The following is a 13,759-nucleotide window of genomic DNA, read 5'->3' as shown; positions in this document are numbered from 1 at the left end:
TGACCAGGTTTATAATTATCATTGCATCATGAGCTAAATCCAGAATTTTGTTTAAGAATCTGAGACAAAGTTACCGGATCCCTTTAAGGATAGTAGTGTTCTTAGTGCAAAACAAAAGCAAAAACAGATACAAAAACAAAAATACATCAATTTTAAGCAGTAACTGTATAAATAGTGGTATAACAAACACAATTAAGACATACATCAGGATAGGAATGTGCAACTTGGATTGTATCTGTCATGAGACACTGGAAAAGGTGGCTGCTGTTTACTTTCCTTTTCATTCATCTTTAATTACCTTCATTTATGTATGTTTCTTTAAATATCAAATCAAATGACACTATTAATTGAGGCAGAAGTAAATCTGAACATATCTGAATTTAATGTAATCAAAATTCCAACCCTTGCATTGATCATTGAAAATAATTGAATTTTAGTTGATAATTTAAGAGGTACATGAAAATAGCATTGATATTTTACTTGAATTATGTGTGGGGGTTATAAATGTATCGAACTACATCAAAATGCGTCATGGCAAATTGGCAATTAATACTGATAAGCTCCTTGACTCCTTCTTAATTATTATGGTCCATGTAATAATTTTAACTCTAATTCTGTCTTTTAAAAATAAAATATGTAAACATCAAACTGATCATCAAAGGTGAAGTCTGGACTTATCCTAGATATTTAATTTTAAAAGTGGACAGTTGAACCTCTTTCAGTCCTGACCTATTAATTCTACAGATGTATTGAGCGGGAACTCTCAAATTAGAGGCAGTCATCAAAGTGAGGGTGACAAGGCAATTGACATGACCATGTTCTTCAAGCTGATACTAACGCAATAATGAACCCATGGGACCAAGCTGGTGAATAAGATATATTGACAATCGTCTGATGAAGCTTCTCATTTGCCCCAGTGCTCCATATAATTAACATTAAATGCCAGTCACATGACCACATGTACTAGAATTGAATTTCATCCAATTTAGATACAAGAAGAAAATGAATAGAGAAAAGAAAGGAGAGGGAGGGTGGGAGAAGAAGAGGCAGAGAAATGCTTTTCAAAAGTGGAACACCAGTGATCTTTTATTTTTGTTGCAACAACGCTGATCACAAAAATGGGGAGGGCAAATATAGTGCAATAGCAGACTGACATACTTGAACACTCATTGATGTTATGCAGCAGGCTTCTATACACAGTCATTTCAGTGTAAAATGAGGTTGAGAAATTAGCTTCAAAACTGTTAATCTTTTGTAAATTCAATATTAGCTTTTGACTGCTAATTTGAAAGTGTGTTTGTTAAAATTTATAAACCAGTTCAAATCACATCAAATAATAAAGAGGTAACATACCATTTCTCATTCATAGCAAAGAAATTCATACTGATCATGCTTACTTAAATCAATATGATCTTAGCTTGGTCAATATATGTGATGTAGGCCTACCCTTGACTCAAGCCCAGTCAATATAATATAAATGATAATCATGTCAGACAGTCAGGCACCAAATATATACAACTGGTATTACTGCCAACATGTGAATCCAGTTTGTTGATTATATCTCAGCTTTTATGTTTATCAGCAGATAATTGTTTGCAGTTTTGGGAATGAAGTGTAAATTTCATTCATGAGAACTTATTTTCAGATGCCGTAATACTACCAGAACTTACAAAGAAGTAAACTTAGTTTTTATTGTTGTTGAACCTCAGTTCTCAGGGCACAAGGCATATTATTATATAACCTGTTAGCCAAAAGTACTTGCATACTTTGTGCAATAGTTTTGCAATAATGTCAAAATACTTACCAACCTTACTTAGCACAACAGTATTCTCAGACACAAGAAATTTCTTCTGAATATGAATAATATCCAATTTAATCATCCAACAGAACAGCTCAGCTCACTGCAGGCTCTAGCATCCTCATTCCGGCTCCACAAGATAAACCAAGTAATGATACATTAGTCAGAGTAATGAGCAATGAAATCCTCTCTCCTTACACTCCCTCCACCCTTCTACATCAAAATGATTCCAAAGTTGGGTGGCATCATCAAGAAGCTGTTCTCTGACAGCAGAGAGAAGGGGGATGATGATGAGATGTCCAGGGGATAGGGGCAAATACCCAAGATGGTGGGGGAGCTAGCTAGGGAAAGCTAACACCAGCACTGGACAGCTACCATGGGTGGACCAACATCCCTTCTATCTACCCTGTTGGAGTCCTACTCAGTAGCACAGCATCCTACAAACATACCATTATTATTGTCCAAGAACCCCGACTGGTACTCCAACAGCTTCCTCTGCCTTACTCAACAACACGCCGTCCTTCTCTATTCATTACATTCTCTGCAACTGTTCAAATCATCAAATGTGCGGAATTTGTGCAAAATACACCTCACCATTAAAACCCTCAGCTCAATAGAACTGGAGCTGATTTCACAATAAACCCAAGCCAGAAACCTTCCTCTCTAGGCTCTATACAGTTTTGATTAACCCATTATTCATCGTAAAACCTCGTATTGATGTTTTTTCTTTGGCAGGGTTGAAGTTGGGGCGTTTATCTATGGGGGGACAGGAAACAGCGCTTTATAAATCGTGGGCACTTATGTGTGACATTGGTACAATAGTCTGCTTTGTATACTACTAGAGGGATTTCTCCTTTGTAATTCAATGTGTTTTTTCCCTTCTCTCCTCTTTCCTATTGAATGTTGGGTCTCTCTGCCCCCTCTCTTCCATAGAAGCTTCTATAAACAGAAACATTTGCAGAAGGGATAGAAAGGGCTCTCTATTAGATCTCATAAGAGGCTGGTCTTATGGGGTAGTCTTCATCAGTGTCCTGAGACCTTGAAATCTGAGGACAATCGAAAAGAAGGGGAGTAGCCAAACTCTTACAGTCAGTACTCATTGGTAAGTCTACAAAACTTCTGAACTACCAAGTAATGTGTTTTATTTTCAAGCACTCCCCTTTTCAACGTGCTGAAGAAATATTGTTGTCTTGAGGTTTTCCAGAGACCGATTACATTTTTCACTCTTAGCTTTCCAGAGCCGAATTGTTCTTTGCTCTCATACTTATTGCACTTGCAGGAAGTCTTCAAGAACTTATGGCAGGCCGGCCTACAAGTACATCATGATGAACAGTTCCTCAGAGAAGAACAACTCAAATGGAATGCATGCGCACTGGAATCGAAGATCAGTGGCAATTCATTTTGCTTAATGTCTGAATCTTTAGACTAGACTGGTCCAATCCATAGTGGCACTGATGTATAAAGTATGACCCCATTCTCACTCACTCACTCACTTGGTTGGACTGGTCTAAGGGTGCGTTTATGCTTAATTTTGAAGGCAGAATGAGCGATTTGTAACGCTCATCGTAATCGCAGTTCCACGGTGTACTGTTTATGCTCACTTCTCTGGCTCCTCCAGGCATGATTCTGGCTCTGCAGCTGGATTCGCAAACCTGCACTGCGCATGCTACGTTGACCCCATTTAAACGCGTTTATGCAACCCAGAATCGCCGATCCAAAACGCACCTTTTTGTGAGTTTAGGATCGGCAGTTATGATCGCCGTTTTTCAGTGATTCTACAAAATTGAGAAAGGACGCAACCGCGTTTTGAACTAAACGCATAACAAATGCCTCATTCTGGCCAGAAAAAGTTGAGCATAAACGTACCCTAGGTTGTGTTCTCACACTCACTGTTCTAACCTAGACCTTCCTAGCATAGACCCATCTATCTGTCCTTTGTTACTTGTTATCTCTAGTGTAGACCTGTCCACGGAGTGAATGAGAATGGGGTCTAACATGCCTGAGTGATCTGCTTGGGGGTGGGGTCCTCAAGATTTGCATACACTTAGTCAAAGTAAACAGAACCCTTTTTCAAAGGAATTTAGGGAAATTCTTTTTATTGTTCATCACTGACCTGAGATTTCACAAATTCCAATTAATTCAATCAATTTGTGCGCTAGATTACTATTAAATTAGCCCCAAAACAGTTATCTTGGGCAACCTGGGGCTTTAATGACAGATAAAACAAACAATAAGAGCATCATAAGTATACCTCTTGATACAAACATTTTTTTCTGGTTGGTTTAGGGTTTATCTAGAGTTGGTAATAGTTATACAGGAAAATAAATCACGAGATTCAGATAAAAACTTACACAATGAATGTTTGATAACATAAAGGCCTGAATGGCATATGCCAAATATATGTGGTAGGACAGTTTTATAGCTGAGTAATGATCAAAGAAATATACCGGTACTTATTTTCATTATCACCATAATTATCTCTATCATCATAGTCACAATAATCTTCATCATCATCATCACCAATATCATCACCATCACCACCATCATCATTCTTCAAAACAATCAAGCTTCACTTTAAACATTACCGGTACTCATTAGTTTGTCTTTCCCATATATATTTACAAATCATCAGTTGAAGTTAAAAATAACACCTGTATCAAATCAATGCGCTTTCAAAGGTAAAGACCAGTATTGGAAACACCCCAATTTCAAAAAAATGAAATGGCAGCTCTTATTACCAATCATGTGAAAGAATATGTTTTGACTAATACATGATGATAAAAATTTGCCGGGAAACTACCTACTAATTAGTTTATCTATTGGGATGTGATAGATAAAATGCATGTGTCGCGCACGTGTGCGTAGTCCCATATACATCTTTCTGTGTATGGTGCTTGTAACTTTATCAAGACTGGGCCAAATTTCTTATCATTTTGATGATTCCAGAACCTTGCAGTACACACCAATACTTATATGCTAGATGATCAACCTTTTCTGATCGATTCCACAACGTTTCTTTCACAATGCAATCGCATGACCATAACTGGTCTGTACCTTTAAACTAGGGGCTTCAAAAAGTGCAATTACAAGAATTTTTTTTTCTTCTAAAGCTCTTTCCGAAACGATCAATTCTTATAAATGCTTTTCATCATTTCAAGACTTACCCATTTGCCAATGTCATCCGTATCCACGATCTCCCATTCCCACTCGATATCCATTGCCGGAGTGATGGTTGGCATGGGGGCAAAATCGACAGGGATAGTCTAAAAACTCAACAAGGTTGCATTGTTTATGGAATCCACGATTGAAGCTCCTGATTGAATAATCCAATTAATTTCCAGTCTTGCAGTTGTAGAGTGTCTATTGACTCACAAGTTTGTCACCAAGGTGCAGGCAGAAGAGGATGATTTTGTGAACATATAATGCTTAAGGGCTTTGGTTCATATGGAGATCCAACAAATCCCTTCTAGATCCTGAATGTTACTGAACCTTTAACTAAAGGTATAGCTTCTGCAGTCTCTTTCATCAGGATCTACTGTTCCAATGCTTTAGAAATGTTCAAATACATTCCTACGGTGAAAAGATAACTATGCATATCATACAGGAATATGCTGAGACAACACTTGATTCAATTACAATAACAGATATTCTAGGAACTTAGTCCAGTCACAAGTCCAGACTAAAATAGAAATGGAGACAAAACTTGATTTGTGGATTGCAAAAGAGTAAATTCACATGTTATCCACAACCAAGTTCAGAAAAATAAAGAAACTGAGACTCGTATCTTATTCGATTCACCTACTGAAATAGCACCTAACAACAGGGAAGTGTACCTGTATCAAAGAACTAGCTCAGTACACAGAAGCAACATGAGTGAGAAGTATATAGTTGGAAAGAATAAAAACTATCTCAATTGCAGCAATTACTCCCCTCGAAAACCATGTAAAATATCTCCTCTGAGAAACCAATCATCTGTACAATGACATAGTGAATTATTACCTTCATGAAAACGCAGGTGTTTACTCATCCCTTAGTATTCAAAGCAATGAAGAATATACATGTCAAAGGATATTCATAGTCTGAATGATGGCCTAAGTATCTTGTAAAATGTCAACTGTAGACTGTGACCTTAACACATCCTGAACGATAGTGCACTCATTAAGCCAAACAACTACAGTACAGGGTTAGGCAATTGAAATGACATGTACAGTCTCTGGAATAAATGCTTATCATTTCCTAAACAATTCTGCCACTGATTCGCTAGTCTCCTTACTCTTATATCCTAGTATTTGTCACTGATTTGCAGTGTTCCAGTTCCAGACATCAAGGTAGGAAATGCAAGTAAATTTTGATACAGATAGGGAAAATTTCATTTTATTTATTGTATTTTTACAAACCATCTTCTATTCAAAACAACACAAGTTCAAACAATTCTATGAAGAAGGAAAATCACCTTTTCAGAGACTTTTCTGAGACAAGAGCAATTACTACCACTTGCAGCTAAATAAGAAATATTTCTTTCTGTTCAAATTATTTAAAAAAACAGTAGTTGTAAAGTAATGGAATGAGCTGATCCCAAAAAATTCTTATCTAAAATTATCTTTCTGTCATAATTACAGGTAGGCCTATTGATCAAAAGTAACATACAGAAAGAATACAATGAAGATTGGCAGAGAGAAACTAATCACTCAATTCATAAGATTGTCCCCAGACGAAATGCACACAAAACCCTGCAATGACCAGCAATCAGAAATGAAAGTGTTTAACAACATCACTGTATCTTAACGGCGTCTTAATATGGAGTTAGACAGGTTTAAACTCATTTACTTGACACAGTCACAGAGTTAATGCCATTCAGGTTCTGAAGACATGAAATATACTACCTTCATTGGAAGAGGTATAATCCATATATAAGTCGGATAGAGCTCAAACAGAACACAGGTAAGTAAGATTGTTTTGCTCATGATATCCCCCACTCAACAAAACATCTCCCACATCATGAATAAAGACATGAAATATAATCCCATGTCCTATACAGCACGGACACAATCCACATGCACAGCTCTAACAGAAAGACTAGTATGGAGGGAGATGGTATAAGGATGAGGTTACTGCCAGTTTATTACAACATCCCTCTCAGTTGGTGGAGTGTAGAGGAGTAGAGGTTATGACATTTACTACCATCATGTTCCTCTTTCTACATGGTATGGTAGGCCTACCATCTCCCCATCTCAATCGCCAATGATGTGCCCAAGACCAGCTGGTCTATATCCCACATGGTTATTCTACATGCACATACACGAAGCACTATTTCATTAATATAACAATCAATTTGCTCAATCAGTTTTCCTCCTTTCTTGAAATGCCTGATGATGTTGCCACTCAATGAATTCTGCTGATAGTATGTTTTACCAAAATAATCTGAGCAATTCCAAAGTGAAGATGCATGATGCTTTAACAAATTAATGTTAGTAGTTGCAGTGATCAAAGACTATCATAGACCTTTTCCTCAGCATGGTGCCGGTATCATCATCATCATTACACAGTGCTCTATCCTTTTATCCTCATACAGGTGATAATCATCCTCCCTAGTCTGTAACATATTCAATATCAGACCCTCATAGATAATAAACAGACAGATCAACCACCATGAGATACAGGCTGAAATGTGAGACTACCATCTGGAGGCTTGGCAGGTCAATTTGTTACGTCATGACAAACATTTTTAGTTCTCACATGTATCTCATCTTGTAAGGCCACTATCAATGGCAATGCATACAAGCTTCTTCAAATAAGAGACAAATCAAATACATTCAACCCCTTTGAGGGGCAGATTAAACTATATCATCTTCAAGTTGTCCAAAACACAAAGCACAAGTCAACACATTCCTGCTTCTACATTACTATCATGAAGAAAGATTTACGTTGTATGTTAAGAATAAGAGCAAGAATGGTATTTTATATCTCTGTGTGAACATTCCTTTTTGTTCACACCTAATATCATCTGGAGATTATTTCAGACCAGGCTTGTTTTGCATAACTATATTGTAGATAACTATGTATTATTTTATTGCAATAATGAGCGTAAATTAAGTTTGATATTTGACATTGATTTGGGACTTAAGTAGTCTTTAAGAAAATCTATACTAACTATAGAAAAGTCTCCTAGCACATACAACATTTGCATCTATCGGCACAGCGTTCTACCAGTTTGATTCTAAGTAACGTTCATTATAAGGACCAGGATCATAGATACCACCGACTTAGTATGCAAGAGCACCTAATTGTTGATACATTCCTTTCATTATCTTTCTCTATATTAATCAACATGACCTTCAACATGGAGCATTCTTGGTATCATGCATACAGGCATCTTGAAAGAGGAATGTTGTCACATAGTTATTGAACATGTTGAGAATTTCAATCTGTATTAAAGTGACTCTGTAACACTGTTGAAGGTTGATGTAAAAACTGTGTAATTTTTGTATGAAATGTTACTCATTATATTCCTTCTATGGTACTAACCCTCTAACATGCAAAAAATCCTGGAAAAATTCCTAAACCACAAAGTTATTTATGGTTTTCTTTAAAGGCATCACTGTGCGACACCCTCCAACAGTAAATTCTGTCAACCATTTTGAATTCTCCCAACTGTTTTTCCATGAAAATAATACAGGCTTTTAAATTTGTTTCAACACTTATATGTCTGGAATAGTATGTAAAGCCAATTCATTGTTTTGTGATGATTTACATTCACCTAAAAATGTACCGGTAATTAAATTGTAGTAATATAGTTGGGAGAATAATTTTCCCCTAATTTTTTATCATTAATAATGGTCTGTTTTCACTCAAACTTTCAGATTATCTTTAATCTAGCATTGAAGTCACTGCTTTAGCACCATTTTCTCTCATCAAAACAATGTTACCAAGTTCCTTTGCATCCATTCTAAAAGCCACAGAACAATTTAAGATGCTTACATTTTTTAAGAAAGGGTTGTTGGAATTTCACGATTTTGTATTTATCCCTTTTCTCCCTATTATTATTGGGGAGAAGGAAGAGGATGGAGAGCGGGAGGGAGGGAAATATAAGTGAAGGAAGAAGAAAGAAATAGCGAAAGAGAAAGCAAAGAACATAGATGGAAAGATGGAGTGTGAGAGAGAGTGAGAAAGAGAGAAAGAGAGAGAGAGAGAGAGAGAGAGAAAGAGAAAAAGACGGTGAGACACAAGTAGAAAAAAAGAAATGGAAAAAGAGTGAAAGACAGATAGTGAGATGCAACAATCATATTTTTTTGGAGGTGTAATGTAATCACTTTGATTGACAGCTTTCCAAAGATGGGTAGCCAAGTATGAATTAGTTTATTGCACCTTAATTAGCACCTTTCTCTTATGCAGGTTTCATAACACTTTTTGGATAATCACCACTTTCTGTATCGGTACAAGTTTCTTTCTACAATGTTCTGTCTGGTGTAAATGAACGCCTACATATCTCTTCCATGTAGCCATAAGAAGTGGTCCCCTCCCTCAAATAACAAGCCATGAAATGCCATCAGTTCGTTTATTGCACCCATCACAACCATAAATAATTCAAGAAAACAAGAGCTCAGCAAAGGTTATGAAAATCAATCAATAAATGTCTTGTACAGAGAAATATGAGTTGGTTGTAGATTTTATTGGGAGTAAACCTGACCTGACAGCTAGGGGCTTGCTTGCATACAGGAGCCAATTAAAGTCACTATGAATCTTTATTCCTCATTGACCAAGTCAAAGACATTTTTTTTTTTTTTGTTGTTGAAGTGCTATTCAACCCCTTGCACTCTGTATTGTGGCCTTTATCTGCCATCAACATACAGCACTGATTAAGTCATCCCAATAATTCAATTTTTACATTAAATTTGTTTATTTTCCATTTTAAAACAAATTGATTATAAGGGCAAAATACAGCAAATAATTTTTTTGTTGAATATCACAATATAAAATAATAGGTTACTTGCTTGTGGGCAAGGTCCCAGTTTTACAAGATGAAATAATACTCTTTAATCTCAAAATAATTTGAAGATATATTTTAAATTGGTGACCAAACATTTGTTCCAGCAACAGTTGCTCAAAGATATAGAGAGTTAGGATTAGGTAACGGGTTCGGTCTAGGCTTAAAGTTAGTTTAATAGTGAAGTTATTTACAGCAGAGCAATAGCTGCAGAAGCATGTGTCATATAGTCATACAACCCTATATTACCTGTACTCACTAGGTGCATTATAGCATTTAAGACATGTAGAAGGGTATCTGCCATGCAGAGGGTCGCATACATATACAAAGCAGAGGAGCTGTTGTGTCCGCATGAATAGTTACAACTGTATATCAACAATCTTCCTTCCCGACTACGTTAGATCCCACTGAATAATCCTTTCATGTGATCACAAGCATCTTCCACTGTGTTCCAACAAGAATATCACCTTGAATTATCTTCCAATCAAAAAACATACCAAGCACGAAGGAATACATTTGTGAAGTAAGTACATTAAATCTATATTTAAAGAGCTATATCCAAACGGAAGTAAAAGGTTGCGGATGTCACAGGATATGGTATTGTTTATAATCTAAAAATCAGGAAGAACGCTCAAGTGACATGTACAAGTAGCTATCAAGGAAATCGGTGCACAGAAATAGTGAACAATCCAAAAGCAGACTCCAACAAGTTAATGTTTAGTTGATCTTGGGCTTTCACAGATCTTTCAGAAAGCCTCAGAGCTAGAGATGATATGACTGATAAAAACCCCGGTGATCAAGCAGAAATGATTGAGAAGACATGTACTGGAATGAAGAGACCAGCATGGGTATCAATGAAACAGGTAATACACTCAGTTCTTTCTGAGGTGGGGAGATAAACTGCAAATCTAGACTGAAAACAATGTCACCAAGGTTGTACAATGCAGCTCACACTCAAGACGTAATTCAAAGAGAGGTAGGGTACTGCAATATGTGTGCACAGTGTGCACAGTGTTCGCTTACAGAAGGATGGAAGTAATAGCAGAGCGAGATCAACAAATTGAAACAAGTGCTACACTCTCCACTAAGAGAGACAGAGAGAGAGAGAGAAAGAGAGGGAATGAGAGGGAATGAGAGGGAGGAGGGGGGGGGGGGGGAGGAGATGAATGCATTAGTTGTAATGAACTTTAAGAACAATTGAAGGAGACATGTATGAGCTGTAGGAGTACCGACCCTCTGAGAATGAGGTTAGCGAGGCAGGGCTGCACAATGAACATGACGACAAAGAATGCTTGGGGGACAGCATCTTAGTAATTAAGATATCCATCCTCCTTCTCTCTTCCAAACATCCTCGATTACATGTTCCTCCTCCGTGGAATACCCACGATATACATGTATATCCGTCGTTGCGGCAATGCTGCGAGGGGGAGTATTACCTTCTCCCAACACTTTCTTTGCTTGATTGTTTCTTACGTCTCAGGAATTATTGATTCTATTCCTTTGCTGGGGCCGGCTGGCCGCAGTCCTTACTGCACCCAACACAGACTTTGTGATGAGATTAGAGAGCGGGTTGATAGAATTTCATTGATGATACTAAACCTGGCATCTCATTCTACACACCCTGGCCTAGAAAACATGGCCTCAGAAATCAAAATCATGCATCAATAATTTTTCATCTCGTTTTCTCTACAAGCCAGGAAGGTTTAGGATTTCTCAAATTGTGTATCTGCATTCATATGTAGGTGTAATTTTAAATGTCCACGTCTTAAACAGATATGAGGAATCACAATTCACTGCCTCACTTTCATGCGATATTATCATATATTTGCTTTATACAACCGGTATGTAATAACAAAATGCTTAACACAATTTATTACCGATTGGGAAAGTGATTCCAGGGTCACAATGTGATTTCAATTCTTTGTTTGAGTGATCAATACAACAAGTACTTTTGTACTCCACTTGTTGATTTTTTTTTTTTTTTTTTGGAGGGGGGGGGGGGGGGGCACAACTAGTTGGTGTCCCACCCTTTTAAAACCAAAGAGGCATGCCTACATTACGAAACAAAAAAGTGACTTCTCTGTCTGCTTTCAAACTTCAGACCCCAAAGGACTTATTTTAATATAGCATCATTGATCTGCCCATGTGCTCATCTACACAAACACTGTCACTCACAGTATGCCTAAACAATCTATCAAAACATGGATAAATGCTCTATTCAAATGATAGATTGATCCTAGTTTGAGTCAATGGACCTTTGCTAATCCCTGTCAATGTTCTATGGTGTTGCATATTTTGGATGTCGAAATAACGTGATTAATCAATTCAGCAGGAGCCCCAAGAGAAAAGGGGGGAATAAAATAGAACAACAAGGATCAACAGAATCGGTGTCCTGAAAATGGAAGAAGCTGAGAGAGGGTGAGGTTATGGGGAGGCATAGAGGCAGGAAATTTCAGTTCAATATTAAGGGGCAGGGAATTTGACATTTTATCCAGTAACATCCAACATCCAACATCATATATTTCAAATCTTTGTTCCTCCAAGGATTGTAGAAGCATACAAATCTCAAAGCTTAGTCATAATGTACTCACATCTTTCTTTTTAAAATTCTTCTTCATTTTCAAAGTGTCATATTTACAAAGCACAAACATTCTATCATCCCAAAGTACATACAGAGCTAATATTCCTCCTCCACCACACAAGCCAATATGTGCGTACCATTGACATTTGCACAACTTATCATGCTATTAGTGACAGTTGAGAAATACATTTAAGGTTTGAACATAGCTAGACATTTCTGAATAAAGGGCAATTTTACATGCCTGCTGTGGCTTGTGCATTTTTTTTAAATGAAAGAAAGAAGCTCTTTAAAGGCATTGATATACATCCATGCCAAACATGAAAATCTGAACAGGAGAACATGAAAACAAGTGCTTTAATATTTAATTAATATTAACTACAAAGGATATTCTTATATAAACTGAACTAAATTTGTCCTCCTTAGTCTTAACCTGGGATATCAAAATGCTCTATTTTCCAATAATGTATTTGATTCATTGATCACTTAATAAAATAATGTATTCTTTTATTGTGTAAAATGTATTACTTTTCAAACATGATATTATTTGTATGTACTTTGATAAATATGTACATGTATATCTCAATGTTCAGTATATTTCGTCGCTGTTTTCACGAAGTGACGGTAGTGAAAAAAAATTGCATTCACTTTGCGTTACGATTTTCCTCACTACCGTCACTTCGTGAAAACAAGGACGATTTGTTTTATATTCATCACTTGAAAGTGAAAATAAATTTCAAGTTAAATATATATTGATCAAGTTAAGACCATGACTTGAATTATCTGGGAATATCAAGATGAGAACAAAGAGCTTCAACTGGTCTTTGACCGGACATACACAAACTCTGATCACTTTGCCTGCCCCCTCCCTACAGTGATGCATACAAGTTACAGGTTTTAAAGGCTAAGTCCACTCAAAAAATAATGAGCTTTTAATAGATGCCGAAAAACAAGAGAAACAGAGCAAACAAAGTGAGTAAAATCAGATAACTAATAAGGAAGTTAAGAATTTTTGAAAAAGTATGGAAAAATATAGAACTTAGAAAATCACTACCCAAATTGACAATTTGGTTATCAGTTTGTGCAACATTGCCTCTCTACTTATAAATTGCTTAATTTGTTTTTTATTCCATTAATTTCCCTTTTTATCCCCCAAAACTTGATTTCCCCATGCCTTTGCCCAGGTTATAAGATTTGTATCATATTGCGTGCATGAAATTTCCCAAAATCTTTTATGAATTTTGAAGAATTGATACCATTTTACTGAATACTGTATCCCCAAGTTTGAGGTTCATACCTTAAGTGGTTCTTGAGATATTGCATTAATGAGATGTACGAACAGACGTACAGACAGACCGAAAGCCTCTGACACCACCTTCTGTGAGGGAGGCATACACAA

At 36.7% G+C, this 13,759-nt stretch overlaps 1 protein-coding gene across 5 annotated transcripts in view; it reads right to left on the bottom strand.

Annotated features, from left to right (window-relative positions):
* The window catches only part of LOC115928086 (dystrophin-like), a 51,578-nt gene extending 45,838 nt beyond the window's left edge, over window positions 1-5,740 (bottom strand). Inside the window, exon 1 of one of the 5 annotated variants that reach the window (XM_030994806.1) lies at window positions 4,963-5,740. In XM_030994806.1, the coding sequence (XP_030850666.1) occupies window positions 4,963-5,037 (75 nt within the window). In that variant the 5' untranslated portion in view covers window positions 5,038-5,740. Of the gene's footprint in view, window positions 1-1,804; window positions 2,505-4,962 lie in introns of those variants that run through there. The other 4 variants (XM_030994804.1, XM_030994805.1, XM_030994807.1 and 1 more) reach the window with 4 other exon arrangements.
* Window positions 5,741-13,759: the final 8,019 nt, after the last annotated feature.

Source organism: Strongylocentrotus purpuratus, unplaced genomic scaffold (assembly GCF_000002235.5).
Source record: "Strongylocentrotus purpuratus isolate Spur 01 unplaced genomic scaffold, Spur_5.0 spur5_scaffold_21, whole genome shotgun sequence".
Classification (NCBI taxonomy): Eukaryota; Metazoa; Echinodermata; class Echinoidea; order Camarodonta; family Strongylocentrotidae; genus Strongylocentrotus; species Strongylocentrotus purpuratus.
This window is presented reverse-complemented; position numbering and strand designations above follow the sequence as displayed.